The sequence below is a fragment of the Chiloscyllium plagiosum genome, unplaced genomic scaffold, assembly GCF_037043375.1.
Source record: "Chiloscyllium plagiosum isolate Xiang-an unplaced genomic scaffold, Cpla_swu_hap1 HiC_scaffold_20, whole genome shotgun sequence".
Classification (NCBI taxonomy): domain Eukaryota; kingdom Metazoa; phylum Chordata; class Chondrichthyes; order Orectolobiformes; family Hemiscylliidae; genus Chiloscyllium; species Chiloscyllium plagiosum.
In genome coordinates, this window is record NW_028270158.1 from 10,307,802 (window position 1) to 10,333,365 (window position 25,564).

The window sequence follows — 25,564 nt, forward strand, 5'->3', positions numbered from 1 at the left end:
TTCCCGCACAAACTACAACTCCCGAGATGCCAGGCGGCGGGCGGCATACCCACGTGATATAAACACGGGTCACGTGGGCCTGCCGCGACCAATCGCTCCGCCCGTTTGGGTAACGATGGAAACGGCTGGGCCTTGAAGTGCCTGGGAGTGTTCACTGTGTCTTCCTGCCCACACTGGGGGCTGCCAGAGCTGATCCACTCTCTCCATGGTCCTCTTGTATTCCCTCTCCGTACCCGCTCCTGTCCTGGAGGTACCGGTGTTGTACAAGGTTAAAAATCACACCACACCAGGTTATAGTGCAGTGGGTTTATTGGAAAACACTGGCTTTTGGAGGGCTGCCCCTTCATCAGGTGTTAGTGAGAGAGGAAGATCTTAAGTACAGAATTTATAAGGAAAAGATCAAAGGGTCGTACAACGAATTGAATGCACCAAAGCTGTCTCTTAAGCCTTGCATCAGTTAGAATGGAGGTGCATGTTTCAATTGATTAATATGGAAATCTCAGAATTTCTTTCAAGTCACTGCCCTGCAATAACTCAAGGTGTTATCAATGTAAAGGCGGTGACACCTCAGGTCAGGCAATGAGTTTTGGGCATGAGGTCTTGTTTGGAGTCTCGTGTGTCTCATTCTGGAGTCAGACTGGTTTTATTTCCAAAGTAGGAGTTTATACAATGCCACATTGACTGACTGACTGACTGTCCACAAATTGTGAACAAAATAGAATGTATCTGCAGTTGCACCCTACAGATTTATGTGTGCGCGTGTGAGAGAGGGGGAGTGTATTTAGGGGGTGGGGGTGGAAGAAAGAGCGATTCCGTGTGTGTGAGACAGAGTGTGTGTCTACGTGATGGGGAGAGAGACTGTGTATCTGGGTGTGTGTGGGGGGTGGGTAATGACTGTGTATGTGTGTGTGGGTGGGGTGGGGGGGAAGGTGATGGGAAGTGAGAGTGTGTGTGTGTGTGTTAGACTTCTCAGATCTTGCAGCTGTCTTATCTTTAATCTTTTCAACAGTCTGCAAGATTTTTTCTTCTTTCTATTATTAAGCTGGATAGGGTTCAGAAGATATTTACCAGGATGTTGCTGAGTATGGAAGGTTTGAGTTATAATGAAAGGATAGATAGTCTGGGACTTTTTTCACTGGAGCGTAGGTGGTTGAGAGGTGACCTGAAAGAAGTTTATAAAATAATGAGAGTTATAGATACAGTTGATAGTAATTGTCTTTTCCCTAAGATGGGAAATTTCAAGATTCGGGGGCACATTTTTAAGGTGAGAGGAGAAGATTTAAAAAAGACACGAGGCAATTTATTTTTTACAGAAAAGGGCGGTTCAAGTGCTGAATGAACATCCTGAGGAAGTGGTGGATGTGAGTACAATTACAGTGTTGAAAAGACATTTAGATGGATACATGAATAGGAAAGATTTGAAGGGTTATAGGCCAGGAGCAGGCAGGTGGGACTACTTTAGTTTGGGTTATGTTCTGCATGAGCTGGTTGGACTGAAGGGTTTGTTGCCATGCTGCATGACTCTATGACTGTCACCCATCCAGCAGCCCCCAATTGAACAGTAACTTTTGCTACACAAAAGATATTAAGCTTGAAAGGGTTCAGAAAAGATTTACAAGCATGTAGCTGAGGTTGGAAAGTTTGAGCTATAGGGCGAGGCTGAATAGGTTGAGGTTATTTTCCCTCGAGTGTCGGAGGCTGAGGGTTGGGGCAAATTTTGTCTGATAATAATCGTGTGAAGCAACTTAGGACATTTTACTGTGTTAAAACAACAATTCAAATGTAAATTGACAATGATTTTAAAAACAAACAGTGCTGTAGTCTTTGGTCATGAAACCAGAACTGAACTAAACTGGCCACATCTGGCCTTTGAGCAGCCTCTGTGTAGTTAAAAACTTGTCAGCAAACTTAGCATCTGACAAGTGACTGATATTTAAGCAAAATCTGCATAGAAGAAAATACAGACCATTTGAAGTGTTAAGAGATGTTGAGAAATGATTAAATTTGTTTTATCAGTACTAAACCAAAGAAATATGATCCCAAAGCAAGTACTGTGAATGCTGGATATCTGAAATAGCATCACAAATTGCTGGAAATCGTCAGAAGTTCAGACAGCATCTGTGGAGAGAAACGAGGGTGATGTTTCAGGTTTGTGAATTTTCCCTGTTTTGGTGTTTTTCTGAAACGTAACGTGATTTATGGATGTCAGTAGAAATGAACTGACTGCAAATGGGCACTTTGATTGTCAGGTCCTTAAGCGGAAGCTGAGAGGGATCACCCATTTGGTATTTCTGGGTGAAGATGGTAGCAAATGCTTCAACTTTGACTGATGCATACATGTGCCGGACCTACCATTTCTGAGAAGGTGATTATAAAGGAACAAGGTAGAATGAGTCTACATAAAATACCTTGCTTCTTAGCAATGGTAGGTCTGGCACATGTGCGCATTTTATGCACTCATTCTTCCCTGTTCCTTTATAATCACCTGACTCCTTATATTCTTAATAACCTCTCCAATGAAAATATATGTTAGAAAATAGCAATTAATATATTGGACATTTCTAAATGAGTTCTAAATTGCTGAACTGACAGCTGTCTACTGTCTACAGAGGTGGGTTACTAATGAATTTGACTGGTGGTTTCAGTGCTTGAATTGACATCCATACAAAATTATCTGACAAGAAATTACTCCTAGGTCTAACTAGCATGTACAATTCTACAATATAAACATCCACCATGCACCCTCCCTGAGATGTGATCTCCTGGTAGAGGCAATAATTCCCAGAGAGAGAAAAGAAATCAATAATATTTGGAAATGAGTGGACTTGAGCTCCATACAAGATGAGGGTCAGACAAGTATGTGTTATTTGCAGGTTTACTGTTATTTTCCATCTGGGTAGCCAGATAAAATTCACCAATTAGGTGGAAGAATGGGAAAACATCTGTTGTGACCTCTGACCCCATTAAGCAAACGAAACCAGTCCAGGAAATCAGATTGACCTGGATTGACATAACAATTTGAGCTGATCCCTAACCCACCATTGGAAAATAATCAGCTGACACTTGATGTAATGCAGCAAATTAAGGTGCAGTGGTTATCACCTCACTTACCTCTGCCTTTCATTAGCTGTAAGTATGATCCCTGCTCCTCCACATAATCTTCTGAATGATCCACTTCCTCCTGTTCATTTGAAATTATTAGTTCACATAAACACAATCTGTTCCCTTCATAATTTTACAAAATTTGATTAAATTAGCCCTGAATCTCTGGTTCTCAAAAGATTACAGCTCCTTAAGACAATGTGGGCAATTAAAATGTTTTAAATGTGTCTTTAATCGTGTCTCCCTCATTTGAATCCATCTCAGAGCTTCTGCCATCATATGGCGTGACCAAAATTGGACAGAGGATTTCAACTGAGGCTTTACCAAACTGTACTTTGTTTTATGGTGATTTGACTGGTGAATATACCTCAGAATCCTGTTTGCATTAGCTGTTATATCACAGGTTTCGTTATGAACTCTCAGTCATGCAATAAGAAAACCAGACTTTTTCATTCATCGTTGGGCATAATTCTAGTCCACCGAAGATGTAAGTGTAAGTGTATAAGTGATCACCTTCTTACATGGTACTGCACTTTTATAAGATAAACATCATTGGACTGCTCTTCCAACATGTAAAGATTTGTTCACAACAGTTGTTCATCAACATCTTAGTACTATCCTTCAACTGCAGAGTTGAGGTAGGACATGGGAGAAAAAAGTAAAGTTTTTCTTAAAGGACATGCATCTTGCCTAATCGCATCGTATTTGCCTTTCCCCCAGCTATAACTTTTGCCCTGCAATATATACCAATCCCTTTCCATCGCTAAAACAAACATAATGAATTGTGGTCACTCTCACCAAAGTGCGTACCTAACTCCATGTCACTGAAATAGAGCCCGAGATTAATGCTCTGAAATATGAGTTGAATACATCTAGAACTTAAAGCTAGTATTATAAAAAATGTGTTTGCTGAATTGTTACTTTATAATATCATTGTTTGGATGTATATGTGTATCTTTAATGTAAGCTATTGGAATGGAGACACTGTGTCCACTGAGGAGGTCAAAGAGAGGTCACGTGACCCAATTTGTGATTTGTACACAGATGGTCAGAGAGAACTTGCCTTCAGAGGAACAGCCATTGTTCTCTATCTCTCTTTCTCATCAAAATTTGTGAATTGCAAACCCACTGGAAGACCTCATCACCACAAGTAGAGGGTTCCTAAAGGAGAAGGCTGAATCGATACCACTGTCTCCAGAGAAAGAGAATTCAACTAGCAGAACTGATCCAAGAGGAAACCTCAAGGCCAACTGTCTGTGCAGACAGTGACTTCAGCTATAGACTAGCATCTGGGAATAATCAGTGAATAATTTTATGTTCCAAATGTAACCATTACTGTATTGGTACAAAGTACTTCTAAGGCAGCATTCTGCAGAGGTACCTCACCCACACCCGCCCCCCCCCCCCCCCCCCCCTTTGCCAGGCTTGTAGATGGTTATGGTTATGATTGTGTGTATTTTTTCAAGAAGGAGTTGGATATCTTTGCATATGTTGATAATCCTTGCATCTTTGTTTATGTAATTTTTTTTCACATTAAACAATTTCTTTATTTGTTACTTTAAGGAACTTGGCTGACCTTTCTAACACTGAGCTATATAGTCTAATATGCAGTCATAATATTAGCAATATAACTTTCATTTTTAAATTGAAATCTTGTTGTGACCATTGAAAGAGTGGGATAAGGAATCAGCAATAAGATTGACTATTAATTTCCCTCAGAAATGACCTCGCAAGCCTCTCAGTTCAAGGATAATTTGGGATTGGTAACAAATGTTAGCCTTGCCAGTGATACCCACAGCCAATGAAAGCATAACAAAAACAGGTAAATTTGTCTATATTTAAACAAATAATGAAAATAAATATTAGACAATTTTTTTCTTAAGGGACATGCATCTTGCCTAATTGCATTGTAATTGCCTTTTCCCCAGCTATAATGTTTGCCCTGCGATATATACCTATCCCTTTCCATCGCTAAAGTAAACATAACCGAATTGTGGTCATTCTCACCAAAGTGCACACCTAACTCCAAATGTAACACCTGGCTGGATTCATTAACGAGTACCAAATCTAATGTGGCCTTGCCCCTTGTTGGCCTGTCTACATACTAGTTAAGGAGTGGTTTAAAGAGCAGAGGAACTGAAAGCACGGCCACAATGTTGGAGTGATTCAAATAGGAGACGTGCAATTTGCCAGAATCAAAGAAGTATATGTATTATGAGCGTTTGTGATTTTAAAGGAGGTGTGACAGATCTGGAGGGGCAAAACCATGGAGAGATTTGCTAGCAAGGTAAGGTTTTAAGGTTACAATTTAACACTACCCACTCCATATCTTCCAGTTAACATGCATTCATCACAGGACATTGTGCGGAAATGTCAGTAATACCTTTAAAAATGCGTTTTCACTGAGAAGCAGAAATACATATATCAACTCATGTCAACAGAAATTAACCTCTGATTTGTCTCAGAATTTACCTTAAATAACATTTTTCCCCTTAAAGCAGATGGTGACTTTAGACATAGCTCAAGGCCCCCAAAAAATTAACGTATATTTATAAATTACATGTGAGAAAATGGCGGGGGATGATAAGTTAGTTTGTGGATAACACAAAGATTAGCTGCGTGGTTGATGGTGAGGAAGGTGTTAAGTTACAGGAGGATATTGATGGGTTGGTCAGATGGGTAAATAAGTGGCAGATGGAATTCAACCCTGATAAGTGTGAGATGATGCACTTTGGAAGAAGTAATACAACAAGGGTCTACTCAATGAATGGCAGGACATTAGGAAGCTCAGCTAAACAGAGGGATCTTAGGGAGTTTGTCAAGTTAACAGGGTAGTTAAGGCATACAGGAGGAGAAAGTGAGGTCTGTAGATGCTGGAGATCAAAGTTGAAACTTTATTGCTGGAACAGCACAGCAGGTCAGGCAGCATCCAGGGAACAGGAGATTCGACGTTTCGGGCACAGGCCCTTCTTCAGGAATGAGCAGAGAGTGTTCAGCAGGAGAAGATAAAAGGTAGGGAGGAGGGACTTGGAAGAGGGGAGTTGGAAATGTGATAGGTGGAAAGAGGTCAAGGTGAGGGTGATAGGTCGGAGTAGGATGGAGGCGGAGAGGTCAAAAAGAAGACTGCAGGTCAGGAAGGCGGTGCCAGGCTGGAGGGATCCGGCTGAGACAAGGTGGGGGGAGGGGCATACAGGAGCACAGCTGGAGTACCATGTGCAGTTTTGGTCACCACAGTGTAGTGTGGTGGAGGGAGTACAGAGGAGATTCACCAGAATGTTGCAAGGGATGGAACAGTTTAGCTCTGAAGAAAGCCTTGATAAGCTCAAGACAATTTTTGGAGCAAAGAAGGGTGATAGGATAACTGGTTGAAGTATGAAGATTGATGAGGGCAGAGCAGTAGATGTGATCTATATGGACTTCAGTAAGGCATTCAACAAGATTCCCTATGGGAGATGATTAGCAAGGTTAGATCTCATGGAATACAGGGAGAACTAGCCATTTGGATACAGAACTGGCTCAAAGGTAGAAGACAGAGGGTGGTGGTGGAGGGTTGTTTTTCAGACTGGAGGCCTGTGACCAGTGGAGTGCCACAAGGATCGGTGCTGGGCCCTCTGCTTTTTGTCATTTACATAAATGATTTGGATGCGAGCATAAGAGGTACAGTTAGTAAGTTTGCAGATGACAACAAAATTGGAGGTGTAGTGGACAGTGAAGAGGGTTACCTCAGATTACAACAGGATCTGGACCAGATGGGCCAATGGGCTGAGAAGTGGCAGATGGAGTTTAAATCAGATAAATACAAGGTGCTGCATTTTGGGAAAGCAAATCTTAGCAGGACGTATACATTTAATGGTAAGGTCCTAAGGAGTGTTGCTGAACAAAGAGACCTTGGAGTGCAGGTTCATTGCTCCTTGAAAGTGGAGTCACAGGTAGATAGGATAGTGAAGAAGGCGTTTGGTATGCTCACTTTTATTGGTCAGAGTATTGAGTACAGGAGTTGGGAGGTCATGTTGCAGCTGTACAGGACATTGGTTAGGCCACTGTTGGAGTATTTCATGCAATTCTGCTCTCCTTCCTATCGGAAAGATGTTGTGAAACTTGAAAGGGTTCAGAAAAGATTTCCAAGGGTGTTGCCAGGATTGGAGGATCTGAGCTACAGGGAGATGCTGAACAGGCTGGGGCTGTTTTCCCTGGCGTCAGAGGCTGAGGGATGACCTTATAGAGGTTTACAAAATTATGAGGGGCATGGATAGGATAAATAGGCAAAGTCTTTTCCCTGGGGTTGGGGAGTCCAGAACTAGTGGGTATAGGTTTAGGGTGAGAGGGGAAAGATATAAAAGAGACCTAAGGGGCAACTTTTTCATGCAGAGGGCGGTACGTGTATGGAATGAGTTGCCAGAGGATGTAGTGGAGGCTGGTACAATTGCAACATTTAAGAGGCATTTGTATGGGTCTATGAATAGAAAGGGTTTGGAGGGATATGGGCTGGGTGCTGGCAGGTGGGACTAGATTGGGTTGGGATATCTGGTCAGCATAGACGGGTTGGACCGAAGTGTCTGTTTCCGTGCTGTGCATCTCTGTAACTCTATATAAGATTTTGAGGGGTATGGACAAGGTGGATGGAAAGCAACAGATCCCCTTAGTTGAGGGGTCAAAAGCAAGGAGGTATAAAGTGAAAGGCTAAGGGTTTAAATTTTCCCCAGGGGGTGGTGGGAGTCTGGAATGTACTGCCTGAGGTGAGGAGAGATAGGTTAGTTGACACAGGAAACCTTTAAAAAGTACTTCAATGAGCTTAAATTTACATAACATTCAAGGCTATGGGTCAAGTGCTGGGAAGTAGGACTCGTGTAGATTTAGAGTAGCATTTTGCCCTTGGGCTGAAGAGTCTCTTCCATACTGTATGGGAGAGTATGAAAACAGGGATGTAGAACTTAGGAGCAGGATTAGGCTATTCGTCCCTTTAATAAGATCAGGGTTGATTCCATCTTCTTATTGATCAATAATCTATCTGAATAAATGGATTCAGTGTCAAATCTACACATCAGAACTGTGGAACCAGGATAAGCATCCACAATAACGAACGCTGGTGATTTCAAGTCGAAAACATTTCACCAAAATGTGTTGCCCACCCAAACACCCCCCCCATGGCTTGTTGGTCAGCCAGTGTCTGTTCCACTGAGATTGAGATGACACCCTTTTAATGTAGACCTTTAATCTGTACTGGCCCCCTGCTTCAAGAGAAAAAAAAAGTGGTACAGTCAGTTTTCAATATTTAAATGCAGTATTCACCAGGCTTCCCATTCCCTTTCCACCTTGACCGTCCTGGAACAGTCTTGCTTGTGCGGATTCTCTCTCCCTTTCACCTTGTGAAGGTTTAGCCTCGGGACAGGAGGTGTGTACCGCTCGATGGACGACACTGCGGTGATTTTACGCACAATTCCTCTGAGACGGTCCTGGCAGCTTGATCTTGGGACGTTTTGTAAGTTTTTTTTTGCAGTGGTTCTCTTGTTCCGGCGAGCGAGCCCGGAATTTTTCAAAGCCCCTCAAATGCAGAATTAAAAACAGGAATGGATGGGAAGGGGGCTTTTTCAGTGTCAGTGGCGCTGATGCTGCAGACACGGGCTAGAGTTAAGAGCTAAGCACTGAGAATAGTGCAGAGACTGCACAGATGTGAGAGATGGTGAATCGTTATCTCTTTAGAGCAGAATCTGTGAAGTGTAAAGGGGAGAGGAACAATGCTGAGGACGCTTTGGGAAATGCAATCGGGGTGTGCAGTAATTTTTGGAACCCAGTACATAAAGAAAGCCCTGATGCAGATGAGCATGCTTGCTGCAAGATATCTGGACCTGCACCTGCAGCACTGTAACTTGCAAAGCTCTGGACAAAATGTTGCAAGGTGGGTTAGAATGGGCTGGATGGCATCTTTCTGTGCCAAATCGTTCTAACCTTGTTCATCGCCCCCTCAACCACTGGTGTCTTTCCCGTAAACTGTAAATCTTTCTCTATTCATGCATGGGATGCTGGTTGGGCCAGTATTTATTGCCTACATCCCTAATTGCTCCTTGAGAAGATGGTGGTGAGCTGCCTTCTTGAACCGCTGCAGTCATTGTGCTGGAGGTTGACCTCCCAATGCCATTAGGGGAATAGTTCTGAGATTTTGACCCAGCGACAATGAAGGATCAGTGATATATGGAACACAAGATGTGGATTAATGAGGCATGAGTTGCTGCATTAATATGGTCAGCAGCCTATTTTCATTAATCCAGCCATAACATCGAATAACTGGATTCTAGTCAGTTGTTTCGTCTGAAGCATAATTCTGCTCCAGGTTTTCCCTCATCTACAAAGCTGAATCCAGAAAGGATACGAGCCAAAGGCAACTGTGTGGAGTTAGGCCACCGATCAGTCAATGATCTCACAGAACGGGGGAACAGGCTCAAGGGGCTAAATGGTCTCCTTCTGTTCCTACGTTCTTATGAAGTTGGAATACTTTCAACCCTGATGACCCCCTAGTCAGTTCTTCCCAAATTCAAAGTGAACTTCTCCAAGGACTCTTCATTCTTTCTTACCTTTGTTTTATACAATCCCTTATCCATTCCCACATGCTAAGCTTAAAGGACAGCCTTTTGAAAGTCATTTGGAAATCCTGAATGATAATTGTTAAAGGTTATGCAGATGACCCTCAGATTTACTCTGAATAATTGATTCCCATTAGTTTTCCATGGTTACTCTAACCCCATCGCTGTAAGCCTGATGGTGTGCTGTTGTTTTGTCATCCGTTTTGAACATGGGCACTGCTCTTCCCAAGTGTCAGATGAACCTGTCATAAATATTCTCAATCCTTCACAGATCTCCCATTTTATAAAATCCCTACAGTGTGGACGTAGGTCATTCAGCCCATCAAGTCCACATGGACCATCTGAAGAGGATCCCACCCAGACCCAACCCATCCCTGTAATCATGCATTTCCCATGGCTAATCCACCTACCCTACGTATTCCTGGACACTGTGCGCAATTTAGCATGGCCAACCCACCCAACTGGCACACCTTTGGACTATGGGAGGAAACCAGAGCACCCAGAAGAAACCCACACAGAGACAGGGAAAACGTGCAAACTCCACACAGACAGTCGCCCAAGAGTGGGATTGAACCTGAGTCCCTAGCGTAGTGAGGCAGTAATGCTAACTACAGGGCCACCATGCCGCCCCAATTTCTTGTACATTGTCAGCTTTGCTGATAACTATAAAGAGGACAAGAAATATTAAGGAATTTCAGCCCAAACTGCTGTTCGACTGTGGGACATTTAAAGGATTCAGTTGTCCCTTATGTTGATTCCTAAATGGGAGGTGGACATGGCCAGCAGAGTCAGCATTTGTTGTCCATCCCTAATTGCCCTTGAACCCAGTGGATTGCTGGGCCAGTTCAGAGTCAACCATATTGCTCTGGTCAGATGTAGGGCAGACCATGTAATGTCTCACCCGGATATTAAAAAAGCAAGTGGGTTTCCAACCAATGATAGTTTCATAGTCATCATTAATGGGAGACAGCATTGCATGAATTGAATTTAAATTCTTCCAGCTGCTGTGATGAGGTTTGAACCTAAAACATTAGCCTGAGAACTCTGGATACTATCCCAGCGATGCATAGAATATGTGTACAATTCTTAGTAGCACACAGCAGGAACTGAAGGGCCTATTGTGGAGGGTGCAGAGAAATGTTACCCAGAACAATGTCAGCGATAAGGTTCTCTGCAGTTCACTGAATTGTTACATGTAGAAGGAGGCCATTTGGCCCATCGTATCTGCAGCAGCTCTCCAATGAGCATCACAACTCAATGCCATTATCCTGCTTTATCTCCATACCCTTATACATTGTTTCTATTCAAACAATCAACCAAGGACCTCCTAAATTCATGAGTTGACTCTGAATTCGCCACACGTCCATGCAGTGGAGTTAAAACCCAAACCATTTGTTGTGTAAAAAGGATTTTTTTAACATCACATTTGCAAATCACTTTAAATTCTTGAAGAGATTGGAGAAGATTCTAGGGAAACTTAGATACTCCAAATTACAAGGCTGTTAAAAAAAAGAGCTATTTCCTCTTGCAAATGGGTCAATATAGAACATATAGAACACTACGCACAGGAACAGGTCTTTGGCCCACTATGTCTATACCACTCATGATGCCTTTCTCAAATAATCCTATCTGTCTGCACATGGTCCATATTCCTCTCTTCCTTTCTGTTCATGTGTCTGTCTAAGTACCTCTTAAACTTTGCTATTGTATCTGCTTCTACCACCTCCTTGACAGTGTGTTCCAGACCCTACCATCATCTGTGTAAAGAACTTGCCCCACACATCTCCTTTAAACTTTTCCCCTCTCACCTTAAACTTATGGCCCCTAATGTTTGAGATTTCTAATCTGGGAAAAGATGCAGACTGTCTACGCTAATATTGCCTCTCATAAGTTTATATACTTCTATCAGAACACCTTTGATGCTCAAGCAAAAACATTCCAAGTTTGTCCAACCTCTCCTTATAGCTAATATACACCAATCCGGGCAACTCCTGGGAAAGTCTTCTCCACTCTCTCCCAAGCCGCCACGTCCTTCCTGTAGTGCTGCGACCAGAACTGCACACAATACTCCAAATGTGGCCTGACCAAAGTTTTATACAGCTGCAACATGACTTACCAATGTCTTTATTCAGTACCCCAACCAATGAAGACAAGCATACTATATGCCTTCTTTGCCACTTTATCCACTTTCAGGGAGCTATGGACTTGGATCCCTCTGTATATTAATGCTCCTAATGCCATTTAATTTCCTCTTGCATCCCAAAATCTATCACTTTACACTTGTCTGGATTAAACTCCATCTGCCATTTCTCTGCCCAACCTTCCAGCTGATCTAAATCCTGCTGCATCCTTTGACAATCTTCCTCACTGTCTACAACTCCATTAATTTCCAAGTCATCTGCAAACTTACTAACCAGACGACCCAAAGTTTCATCCAATTCATTTATATATATTACAAACAACAAAGGTCCCAGTACTGATCCATATGGAATACCACTGGTCACAGACCTTCAGTCTGTGAAAATCACTCTTCCACAACTGCCCTCTGTCTTCTATGACTAAGCCACTTTTACATCCAACTTACCAACTCATCAGGGAATCCATACAATTAGATCTTCTAGTGCAGCCTCCAGGAGAAACCTTGCCAAATGCTTTAGTACAGTCAATACAGACAACATCCACTGCCTGTCCTTAACCAATCGTCTACGTCACTTCCTCAAAATCTCAATTAAGTTTGTGAGAGAAGACTTCCCCTGCAAAAGGCCATGCTGAATATCCCTACTAAGTCCGTTATTCTCCAAATGTAAGGAAATCCTTTCCCTAAGAATCTTATCCGATAATGTCCCTACCACTGATGTGAGGCCTATAATTTCTTGGATTATCCCTGTTGCCTTCTTGAACAAAGGAACAGCATTGGCTATTCTCCAGTTGTCCAGGACCTTGCCTGTGATGAAAGAAGGTGCAAAGATTTCTGTCAAAGCCTGAGCAATCTCCTCCACTGCCTCCTTCAGTATCCTGGGATAGATCCTTTCAGGCCTTGGGGCTTATCTACCTGAAGATATCTAAGATCTCCTCTTTCATAATATTAACATGCCCCAGAGTATCAACAAACCCCACTCTAAACTTAACATCATCTGTGTCTTTAAATGCTTTCCTGTGTTCTTGAGTGGACCTACCTTTTCCCTAGTTATCCTCGTGCTCCTAATAAATGTGCAAATTGCCTTGGAATTCTCCTTGTCAAAACCATTTCATGGCTCTTTCTAACACACCTAATTTCTTTTTAAAATTCTGTTCTGCTTCTTTTATACTCCTCAAAGGCCTTGTTTGATTTCTGTTGCCTTCCTTCCTCTTTTTAACTAAATGTACAACATCTCTCATCATCCAAGGTTCCTGAATCTTGCCATCCTTATCTTTCATCCTCACAGGAACATGTTGGTCCCGAGCTCTGATCAAATGGCTTTTGAAAGACTTCCACTTGTCAGATGTGTCAAAAAGCCTCCTGCAAGCTAATTTTTATTTTATATTAGATTCCCTACAGTACGGAAACAGGCCCTTCAGCCCAACAAGTCCACACCAACCCTTCGAAGAGTAACCCACCCAGCCCCATTCCCCTATTTAGCCTTGACTTGGCAATTTAGCATGGCCAATTCACCTGATCCACACATCTTTGGATTATGGGAGGAAACTCACACAGACAGTTACACAAGGCGGGAATTGAACCTGGATCCCTGGTATTGTGAGGCAGCTGTGCTAACCATTGAGCCACTGTGCCAACCATTGAGCCACTGTGCCAACTAGTTTCTCCAATTCCTGTCTAATACTGTTGTAAGTAGCCTTCTCCCAGTTTAGCACTTTCACTCAAGGACCAGTCTTATGGAAAGCTAGTTAGTTTTCCATAACTAGCTTAAAACATATAGAATTATGATCACTGTTCCCAAAATGCTTCCTCACTAAAACTTCAATCAGATTAACCAGGCTCATTCCCCAATACAAGGTCTAATACAGCCCCTTTCCTAGTTGGACTACCTACATATTGTTTCCACATAGCTGAGTGATTTAAAATAATTGGCTAAAGGATGATGAAATGAGGAAAAATTTAGGATCTGCAGAACTCTGTCCAAATGATGGAATTTGGATCCATAGAATGTTTGAAAGGCATTTGGACATGTATTTGCAAAAAAAAAATTGGAGATGTATGGGGGAGAAACAGATTCAGAACTAAATTGGGCAACTCTTTCCAAGGTCCAATAAAGGTGTGATGGGCCAAGTGAACTCCTAGTCTGCTGAAAGACTCTATGATTCAATGAAAGGCAGGCCAGAAATAAATTGGTGTGCAACCCATTCTTCTGATTCAGCACATTTCTTGTGCAAGTTGCACATTTTTTGACTTGGCATCCCGGAATGCCAAACCACTCCTCTCCCCTCGAAGAAAAACGAAATACTGCAGATGCTGGAAATCTGAAACACAGAGGACGCCGGAGAAACTCAGCAAGTCTGGCAGCATCTGTGGAGAAAGCAAGTTAATGTTTCAAGTTTGGTGCCTACTCACATCAGACTCAAAATTTAACTCTGTTTCTCTCTCTACAAGTTTCTGTCAGACCTGCTGAGTTTCTCCAGCATTTGCTGTGTTTGTTTCACTCCTCTAACCTGTTAGACGTCCATTTGTTATGCTAGCCTCCTTCATTTGACTTGGTATTGCATGTGATGCTGATGAGTAAGACAGGGAGCTTATTCATCTCTGCAGATGCCATGTGAATAAACTTGTGCTGGGGGTTAATTTCTTGCATCTTATATTGTTCATAATCTAGTTATGTTGAGATTACTTTCAATGAGTACTCTCCATTGAAGGGTCAATTGGATATATGGTAAATCTGGATGTATTATGTAAGTGTTCCTTTTTTCCTCACAGAACTAATGACTGCGTCTTCCACATTCTTCAATATGGAAGAAATTGAACGTCTTCAAGCCAGTTATAACGCTGGTGGTTTAGAAGCAGTTATACCAGAAATAAAGAATAAATTAGATGACCTGGATAGTGAACAGCTTAACATTGCAGTTATGGGTGAAGGAGGCTCAGGGAAATCGACCTTGATCACGGCAATGATAGATCTTGAAATGAGTGAGGAGGGAAGAGTTGTTGACACTGAAGCCATTAAAGAACCAATTGGATATCCACACCCTGTTCTGCCGAATGTCCAATTCTGGGAACTTCGAGGAATGGACCTTTCTAATCTGGAACTGAATGATTACCTAAAGACGGTAAACGTTGAACAATATGACATATTTATCATTGTGTCAGACTGTCGATTCAAGGGAAACGCTGGGGAGTCTGCTAAAGCAATCCTACAAGAGGGCAAACCGTTTTACTTGGTTCAGACGAAAGTTGACAGTCTGACTGGCAATGCAGAGGGAATGGAGAGTGTGGCTTTTGGCGATGAATTAGGAAAGCTCAGGACGGACTGTGCCAGCAACTTCAAAGAGGCGGATGCTGCAGCACCCGAAGTCTTTCTGATTTCCGCTTTCCACCCAGATAAGTTTGATTTCCCCGCACTAAAGCTGACCCTCGCAAACCACCTGCAAAACGTGAACAAGGCGGCGTTCCTGCTCTCTCTCCCTAATGTGACGTCCCAGATTATGGAGCAGAAGAGAAAAATGTTAGAGAAAAGAGTCTGGATGACAGCGACGCTGGCTGGAGCCGTGGGAGCAGTACCTGTTCCTGGATTGTCCTTTGCCACTGGCTTGGGGTTGTTGGTTGCAGGGTTCGTGTATCTCTGGCACCACCGGGATCTACGCAATAAGTGTTTGCAGAAGTTGGCTGCCACAACTGGTAAGCCTCTGCCATCTCTGCAAACTGCAATCGTGCCGCCAGGTAAAATATCCCGAGCACTGATCCGAACACTGCTATGCTTCACTGCTGTCGCCTGTACAGTAGCTGAGGTCAAACTGCGCGTCACACCCCTGATTATTTCCATCTTTGGAGCGGTGTCTTCGTTCTGTTTCACTGCCGCGCTCCTAAAGGATTCGCTAAACGAGCGAGTGAAAACCACACAAAGGCTGGTGACGACTGCATTTGAAACCAATTAAAGGCAAACCCAGCATGTTCATTCGCTTTGTTCAAGCTGTGGATCCGCCACAGGGCAGGTGTTCTGCTCGTTTTTCCACACCCTCGCAGTCTTGCTTCAGTCACATGTTTCTAAGCCGCCATTTTCAGCTTCAATGAGCAATATGAAAATACCTGAGGGGCCATGGCATCATGGGAATGGTATCCGAAAGGGATAGTATTCCTATGAAACCTTTCGTAAGCCAAAATGGCGTAAAGTGAAGAAGCTTTATATGGGAAAAGTTACTTTCGTAAAAGCGAAAATCCTCTTTGAATTTCTTTTGGTTAGCAAAACAGGTACTAAAGTAGGTCTTTCATGAAAGCAAAGTGGCGTAAAGCGACCTTTTGAAAAGCGGGGATACCAGTAATGATCAGTAATTGCAGAGGCCCAAGCTAGTGATCCAGCAACTTGGGTATAGGAAGGATATTATTAAGCTGGAGAGGGTTCAGAAGAGATTTACCAGGATGTTGCCATTTATGGTAGGCCTGAGTTATAAAGAAACGCTGGATAGGCTGGGCCTGTTTTTCCTAGAGTGTAGGTGATCAAGAGGTGACCTAATAATAGTTTATAAAATAATGAGGGGTACAAATAGAGTTAATAGTAGTTGTCTTTTCCCTAGGATGGGGGATTTTAAGACTAGGGGGCACATTTTTAAGGTGAGAGGAGAGAGATTTCAAAAAGACATGGGGGCAATTGTTTTTACACAGAGGGTGGTTCATGTGTGAAATGAACTTCCAGAGAAAGTGGTGGATGTGGGCACAGTTACAACGCTTAAAAGACATTCAGATAAGTACATGAGTGTAAAGGTTTGGGGGGGATATGGACCAGGAGCAGCCAGGTGGGACCGGTTTAGTTTGGGGTCTTGTTCAGCATGGACTGGTTGGACCGAAGGGTCTTTTTCCATGCTGTATGATTCTATGACTCTTGTAGTGCACCATTGTCTGAGCCAGGAGGCCCAGTTCAAATCTCCACAGGTGTGTAATAACATCTCTGAACAGGTTGATTTAGAAAACATCTAGATGTTCCAAATTAAGAATGCCCAAGGCCATTTCCTCTAGCCTTTCTCATGGGTGGTCAAAGGAAACACGTGTCTTCTTCACAAAAGGATTCACCTCTGCAGTCGCTGTGTCCCAAGGTTCCAGCTCTTACCACATTGTACAATCAAAAGGAACAGGAGCAGATGGAGGCCACTTCCATCAGCAACACAGGCTAAGCTCCATAGTCTGCCAAAACGTCAATGGGTAATGCTCACTAAACCAGACGTGATCTTCTGAGTTGGGAGATATGAAAACCTTTGAATAGGAATAATCTGAAGATAGATCTTGAAGATTTCAAGCGATGGAGCTGTTGCTATCCAACCCCTCGAGCCTGTTTCACTGTTCAGGACTGGGTGGAGTGCAATCTTAGCTCCATGTTTTGGGCCCTCCTCTCCCCCACCTTCCTCCCCCATAGTCAAGGGGAGGTGGCTATGTAGTCAAAATGCCACTAGACTGGTAACCCCTAGAGCCAGGGTCATGGTCTGGGGATTCGACCACAACAGTGAATTTGAATTCAAATTTGAATTCAATATATCATAAATTGGACCTGTATTCACTTGAATTTAGAAGGATGAGAGGGAAATCTGATTGAAACGTATAAAATTCTAATAGAGCTGGACAGACTAGATGCCAGGAGGATGTTTGCCCTGGCTGGGGAGTCTAGAACCAGATGACACAGTCACGGGATACAGAGTGAACTATTTAGGACTGAGATGAAGAAAGGTTTCTTCACTCAAAAGGTTAGTGAACCTATGTAATTCTATTCATGAGGTTATGAAGGCCAAGTCCATTTATTTAAGAAAGTTAGGTTTTTCGATATTTGATATAAATGGAAAGATATGCAGAGAAAGCAGAAAGATGGCATTGAGACAGAGGACCAGCCATGATCATAGTGAAGCAAAACTAATATCATTTACAAAATGCCTTGCAAGAACTGTAACAAACATACATTGGACAAACAAGCAGAAAACTAGCCACCACGATAAATGAACATCAACTAGCCACAAAGTGACAAGACCCTCTCTCACTAATACCCTTACATACAGATGAAGAAGGACACCACTTTGACTGGGACAACACATCCATCCTAGGACAAGCTAAACAGAGACACGCACATGAATTCCTCGAAGCATCATATTCCAACCGGAACTCTATCAGCAAACACATTGATGTAGGCCCGATTTACCACCCTCTCAGAAAAAGAACAGGAAATGACATCACCACAGGAAATGACATCACCAATCCAAAGAAACCCAAACATATAAATAGAAAGCAGGAATCATCAGCAATGCTTTGTCCGGAGGCTCACTGAAGATGTTACCTAGTATGGTAACGAAACGTCTGAAAATGAACCCTCCAACTCAGCGAGCAAGCCTACATCCAGAACCACAACCTGAGCTACAAATCTTCTCAAAACTCGCTTGCCTTATCATTCTTGCAAGCTCATATTTTCCCACATTATAGTCAATCTGCCAAATGTTTGCCCATTCACTTTATCTAGACCTTTTTGCAGTCTTTTTATGTATCTCCTCCAAAGATACACTGTTAAGCAAGGCCTGCAGTCATTACTTGGGCCTGGGGTGACTCACAAAAGAGTAGGGGCAACACCACCCAACCCCAAAAGCAAGTCACAAATGATCCCACACCCATAGGTACTTTGTGTTCCCTCAGCTTTTGTCTCCATCACAAATCATTCACAAAACTTTCTGAAAGACTGAGTGAACTATATCGTGGAATATTTGAATGGCTAGTCCTCCTTGAATAGTTTGCAGAGAAGTCACAGAGCTTGATCAGATAGTTCAAAGGAAGATTGTTGCATATTTTTCTGCTGTTTACCGACCTCTGCCCTGGCTGGTGATGTTCCACACCAGAGATAACTTGCTGAAAATGAACTCTGATCTCTTCCTTCTCAACTCGTATGGATTAGCTGTTGATTGGACATTTTGATACAGACAATCCCGCAACTTACCCATTCGAATGACTTCCATTAATCATTTGCTTATATAAAGCTAGGAAGCTTTGTCATTCTTTTTTAAACAGGAATCAGTAAATTAAAGAAAAATGGATTGTTTTATCAGATTATCACATTGTTGTTTGTGCAAAGAAGTTTCCATATTTCCTACATTACCGTAATGACTCTAATTCAGAATACTTCATTGGCTGTAAAGTACTTTGGAATGTAGGGGATATGAAATGTTTGACATAAATGCAAGCTTTTCTCTTTTCTCCCTAGTATATGGATACATTAAAATACTCCAGTGCTGCCTCATCATTTTTATGGATAGTTTAAGTAAATAAATATAAAAAACATTAAAAATTAATTGAAAGAAAATTAGATGAATATACAGATTAATTGTGAAGCATATGCATGTACTAATGCAGTTGACTGTCCTTCATGTGTTGATTTATTAATATCACATGTTACCTCAAAATTAAAAAGAAGACATTATTCAAGAGTGCAAGAGGGAATATTGGGAAGTGCACTTAAACCACACTTGGCAGACACAGTGTCGTATTCCGAGGGACTTGTTAACAGACGTCCTGATGATTATTGATGAAGATGCAATCAAATATACAGGAGGACGATATTAGTATGAGGGAACCTGGTTTATAGAAAGCAAGTTCCTTCTTAAAAACCTGCCATAGATCAATCAAAACCATATTGATATGGGCCATTAATTGTCATATGAATGATATTGTATTCTGCCTATCTGAAGCTCATTAAGAGTGTCAGTGTGAATTTTATCTTTGAGTTTGAATTTATCTACACCGATCCAAATATTGGGTCTAATAAGTTATGCATGCCAAACCAATATGTTTAATTTGTACAGAACGCACGAGAAAGAAGTCTTGAGATTAGAGGCTGGAAAATGAAAGCCATTCAACACTTTTCAGCTCCAGTGCAGCACTGGTTTCTGAGATAATCCCAGAGTTTTTGCTTTTGTACATTGTCTGAAGGTCCATTGAATACTGTTTGAATAGATTTTTACTTTGTCAGTGAGGTCCATGAGAGATGACAGTGACTATCCAGCTTGTTTTACATCAGTCCTGAATTTTATGTCCATTGAAGTCAAAATCTACCCTTCTGTGTGAGGAAGAACAAATTATAACAGTTCTAAATCTGGCTTTTAAAAAAATCAGAAGACTGCAATACGAAAGTGAATTTTGTCCATCGCCCCTTGACACACAATGACATTCCCATCATTGAATACCCCCACTATCAACATTCTGGGAGGTGGGAAGGGGGGCTGTTATCATCCACCAGAAATTGAACTGAACTAGCCATATAAGTGCTGTGTCTAATGAAAGCAAAATACTGTGGAAGTTGGAAATCTCAGTACATCTGGCAGCATCTGTGGAGAGAGAAACGGCGTTCATGTTTTATGTTTGGTAAGGCTTGTAAATACTGTGGCCACAAGAGCAAATCAGTGACTAGGAACACTGCAGTGAGTAATTCATTCCCTGACTCCCTGGAGCCTGTCCACCACTTACAAGGCAGAAGACAGAAGTGTGATGGAATATTGCACAATTGCCTGATGGGTCCAACTCCAACAAGACGCAAAAAAACTTGACATCTTCCAGGATAAAGCAGCCCACTTGATTAGGACCACATCCACAAATGTTCATGTCACTCTACCATTGACAGTAGCAGCAATGTGTAACATATACAACATGTGGAGATGCTGGTGTTGGACTGGGATGGATAAAGTCAAAAGTCACATAGAGTCAGAGAGATGTACAGAATAGAAATAGACCCTTCAGTCCAACTTATCCATGCCAACCAGATATCCTAAACTAATCTCGTCCCATTTGCCAACACTTGGCCCATATTCCTCTAAACCCTTCCTATTCATAAAACCATCCAGATGCCTTTTAAATGTTGCAATTGTACCAGTCTCCACCACTTCCTCTGGCAGCTCATTCCATACACGTACCACCCTCTGTGTGAAAATGTTGCCTCTTTAGATCCCGTTTATATCTTTCCCCTCTCACCCTAAACCTATGCCCTCTAGTTCTGGACTCCCCCACCCCAGGGAAAAGACTTTGTATATTTATCCTATCTATTCCCCTTATAATTTTATAAACCTCAATGAAGTCACCCCTCAGCCTTCAACACTCCAGGAAAAACAGCCCCAGTCTGTTCAGCCTCTCCCTACAGCTCAAATCCTCCAACCCTGGCAACATCCTTGTAAATCGTTTCTGAAACTTTTCAAGTTTCACAACATCTTTCCGATAGGAAGGAGACCAGGATTGCATGCAATATTCCAACAGTGACCTAACCAACGTCCTGTACAACCGCAACATGACCTCCCAAATCCTGTACTCAATGCTCTGACCAATAAAGGGTGGCACGGTGGCAAAGTGGTTAGCACTGCTGCCTCACAGCGCCAGCGACCCGGGTTCAATTCCCGGCTCAGGCGACTGACTGTGTGGAGTTTGCACATTCTCCCCGTGTCTGCGTGGGTTTCCTCCCGATGCTCTGGTTTCCTCCCACAGTCCAAAAATGTGCAGGTTAGGTGAATTGGCCATGCTAAATTGCCCAGTGAAGGGGTAAATGTAGGAGAATGGGCCTGGATGGGTTGCTCTTCGGATGGTCGGTGTGGACTTGTTGGGCCAAAGGGTGTGTTTACACACTGTAAGTAATCTAATCTAAAATACCAAACACCTTCTTCACTATCCTATCTGCCTGCGACTCTACTTTCAAGGAGCAATGAACCTGCACTCCAAGGTCTCTTTGTTCAGCAACACTCCCTAGGACCTTACCATTAAGTGTATAAGTCCTGCTAAGATTTACTTTCCCAAAATGCAGCACCTCGCATTTATCTAAATTACACTCCATCTGCTACACTTCAGTCCATTGGCCCATCTGATCAAGATCCTGTTGTAATCTGAGGTAACCTTCTTCACTGTCCACTACACCTCCAATTTTGGTGTCATCTGCAAACTTACAAACTACATCTCCTATGTTCTGTGGTGTAAAATTATGTCCCAATACATGTGGGAATCATAATGTAACACATGTATTGGGCCAAGCAGTGGAATGTGGTGAAACGGTTAAAAATTATGTCCCAATACATGTGTGAATCTAACCGGAATGGAGGTGTTGCTTAGTCCCGTGTGAATCTTATTACACACCTCCCCGTGTGAATCTTCTTATCTGTATGTAACCAGAATGGAATGTGTTTTTTAGCCTTGCTCTGCTGTTCACATGAATGTTTATATCTGGAAAAGAGTATATCAGCTGGAAAAGTCTCCAGTTCGGTGAGTCTGCTCCGGGGTTACGTTTAACCGCCGAGCGTGGGTTGTTGGCAACCGCTCTACGAGAACTGACGGCTCCCAGTTCCGGTAACATGTAGAGTGAGTATAAGCCAGACCCGGGAGTCTGCTCCGGGGTTACAATTAACCGCCGAGCGTGGGTTGTTGGCAACCGCTCTACGAGAACTGACGGCTCCCAGTTCCGGTAACATGTAGAGTGAATATAAGCCAGACCCGGGAGTCTGCTCCGGGGTTACGTTTAACCGCCGAGCGTGGGTTGTTGGCAACCGCTCTACGAGAACTGACGGCTCCCAGTTCCGGTAACATGTAGAGTGAGTATAAGCCAGACCCGTTGTAAGTATGAGACCTGGTTGTGGCGACGCTGCGGGGAATAAAATGCTCATATTCTAGCAGACTCGCCTCTTGGTCGTTTGTTCTGTGTCAGACTACTCTCCTACGAACCTGACCTTGAGAATTTTTTAAAACATGTTCATATCCAAATCATCTATATAAATGACAAAAGCAGTGGACCCAGCACTGATCCTTGTGGCACTCCACTGGTCACAGGCTTCCAGTCTGAAAAACAACCCTCCACCACAACCCTCTGTCTTCTACCTTTGAGCCAGTTCTGTATCCAAATGGGTGGTTCTCCATGTATTCCAGGAGATCCAACCTTGCTAACCAGTCTCCCATGAGGAACCTTGTCAAATGCCTTTGTGAAGTCCATATAGATCACATCCACCATTCTGCCCTTATCAATCCTCTTTGTTACTTTTTCAAAAAACTCAATCAAGTTTGTGAGACATGATTTCCCACGCACAAAGCCATGTTGACTATCCCTAATCAGTCCTTGCCTTTCCAAATACGTGTAAATCCTATCCCTTCAGGATTTCCTCCAACAACTTGCCCACCACCGACATCAGCGTCGCTGGTCTATAGTTCCCTGGCTTTTTCTTACCACCCATCTTAAACAGTGGCACCACATTTGCCAACCTCTTGTCTTCCGGCGCCTCACCTGTGACCATCGATGATACAAATATCTCAGCAAGAGGCCCAGCAATCACTTCCCTAGCTTCCCACAGAGTTCTAGGGTATACCTGATCAGGTCCTGGGGATTTATCCATTTTTATGCATTTCAAGACATCCAGCACTTCCTCCTCTGTAATAAAGACATTTTTCAAGATGTCACCATCTATTTCCCTACAATCTATATCTTCCATGTCCTTCTTCACAGTAAATACTGATGCAAAATATTCGTTTAGTATCTCCCCCATCTCCTGTGGCTCCACAGAAAGGCCTTACTGATCTTTCAGGGGCCCTATTCGCTCCCTAATTACCCTTTTGTCCTTAATGTATTTGTAAAAACTCTTTGGATTCTCCTTAACCCTATTTGCCAAAGTTATCTCATGTCCCCTTTTTCCCTCCTGATTTCTCACTTAAGTATACTCCTATTACCTTTATACATTTCTAAGGATTCACTCGATCTATCCTGTCTATACCTGACATACACTTGCTTCTTTTTCTTAACCAAACCCTCAATTTCTCTAGTTACCTAGCATTCCCTACACCTACCAGCCTTCCCTTTCACCTTAAAAAGAATACACATCTCTGGATTCTCGTTATCTCATTTCTGAAGGCTTCCCATTTTCCAATCATCCCTTTACCTATGAACATCTGCACCCAATCAGCTTTTGAAAGTTCTTGCCTAGTATCGTCAAACTTAGCCTTCCTCCAATTTAGAACTTCAACAGTTAGATCTGACCTATTCTTCTTCATCACTATGTTAAAACGAATAGAATTATGGTCGCTGGCCCCAAAGTACTCCCCCACTGACACCTCAGTCACCTGCCTGGCCTTATTTCCCAAGAGTAGGTCAAGCTTTGCACCTTCTCTAGTAGGTACATCCACATACTGAATCAGAAAATATTTTTGTGCACTCTTAACAAATTCCTCTCCATCTAAACCCTTAACATTATGGCAGTCCCAGTCTATGTTTGGAAATTTAAAATCCCTTCCCATGACACCAGGTTATAGTCCAAAAGATTTATTTAAAATCACAAGCTTTTAGAGAGCTGCTCCTTCTTCAGGTGAAGTGGAGGGAGACACACAGGCGCAGAATATTTTGGCGGAGAGATAATGGCAAGATAATTCCAGGAAATTAAAAGGGTCAATAGGTAAGCATAAATAATGTGAGTAGATTGTCAACTGTGATTTGGGGTTCATGTTGCGCTACATGTAACCCCACCATACTGTTTTGTGTTTGTAAAATCTTCCTAATTATTCTGTTTTGATACCATCACTTTGATTCTTATGATTATCTGTCTGCCTGAATTAGATTGTAAGTTTTTGATCAATTGTTACTTTGGTTAGACCCTCATCATGTGACCCTGATATCTGTCATTTTATTCCAACCAATTGGCTTGCTTCTACCATTATCTTATTTTTGATTATTTGTAATTGTTTCTCTGCTTTAATTAATCAGTACAGATGGTTATCCCTTCACTTGTTATTCAGCTATTGACATTTTACTCACACTGTTCGTACTTATCTGTTGATACTCTTAATTTCCTGGAATTATCTTGCCATTATCTCTCCATTTATATATTCTGTGCCCGTGTGCCTTCCTCCACTTCACCTGATGAAGGAGCAGCGCTAGTGCTTGTGATTTTAAATACGTCTGTTGGACTATAACATGTTTCATGTGACTTTTGACTTCGTCTACAAGGTGCACTGCAGAAATTCACTAAGGCTCCAGAGACAGCAACTTCCAAATTCACGGCCACTTCCACCTAGAAGGACAAGAACAGCAGACAACACCATCTGCAAGTTCCCCTTCAAGCCTCTCATCAACCTGACTTGGAATCATATCGCCGTTCCATCAGTTCTGATGAAGAGTCACCAGAGCTGAACCGATAACTCTGTCTCTCTCTCTGCAGATGCTGCCAGACCTGCTGAGTTATGCCAGCAATTTCTGATTTTGTTTCAGAACTCCAGCATCTGTAATACTTTATTTTATCTCAGTGATAAATCGGATGTCAGATTTGAAGCTCAATGCTGATTTAAACATTTACACAGTGTGTAAGAGCTGGGTGGGGGACAGCTATTGAGAACTGAGTGGATTCATGACAGCAGGCGAAGTCAGTGACTTCAATCTTTCCCTGAGTTCTGTTGGATAGAATTTGAACTCAGCCATTAGTTGATGTCTGACAGGCAATCTGGAGGGAGATGAGGGACCACGATATGGTTAGGGAAGGGGTTAGAACTGAGCATCTCTAGGATACTGGCCCCATGCTTGTATTGTAAGAAGACACCAATATTTCCTCAAATTGGAAAACTGTGAAAGGTTGCAGAGAGCACCAAGAGACTGGTCAGTGAATAAGCAATGAGCAAGGAAACCTGGACAGAAAGCCTGGGAAAGTCAACCACAGCACCACCCAGAGAGTGGGTGGCACAATGGTTAGCACTGCTGCCTCACAGCACCGGGAACTCG

At 42.6% G+C, this 25,564-nt stretch overlaps 1 protein-coding gene and 1 long non-coding RNA gene across 3 annotated transcripts; both read left to right on the forward strand.

Moving 5' to 3' along the window:
• The first annotated feature begins 126 nt into the window (after positions 1–126).
• Positions 127–4,499, forward strand: LOC122560862 (uncharacterized). Of its 2 annotated transcripts, none has more exons than XR_006314834.2 (3): positions 127–250; positions 2,017–2,148; positions 4,147–4,499. It is a non-coding gene; the product is annotated as an uncharacterized LOC122560862 (long non-coding RNA). The 2 variants fall into 2 exon arrangements; XR_015760617.1 differs by having other exon boundaries at positions 131–268.
• A 10,095-nt stretch (positions 4,500–14,594) lies between these two features.
• LOC122560457 (interferon-inducible GTPase 5-like) lies at positions 14,595–15,764 on the forward strand. The gene has a single exon (XM_043711089.2). It carries the CDS (start codon positions 14,595–14,597, stop codon positions 15,762–15,764), a length of 1,170 nt encoding a protein of 389 aa, XP_043567024.2.
• Positions 15,765–25,564: the final 9,800 nt, after the last annotated feature.

Excerpts from the sequence above, each read along its gene's own strand:
- LOC122560457 (XM_043711089.2), top strand. The coding sequence starts at position 14,595 with ATGACTGCGTCTTCCACATTCTTCAATATGGAAGAAATTGAACGTCTT.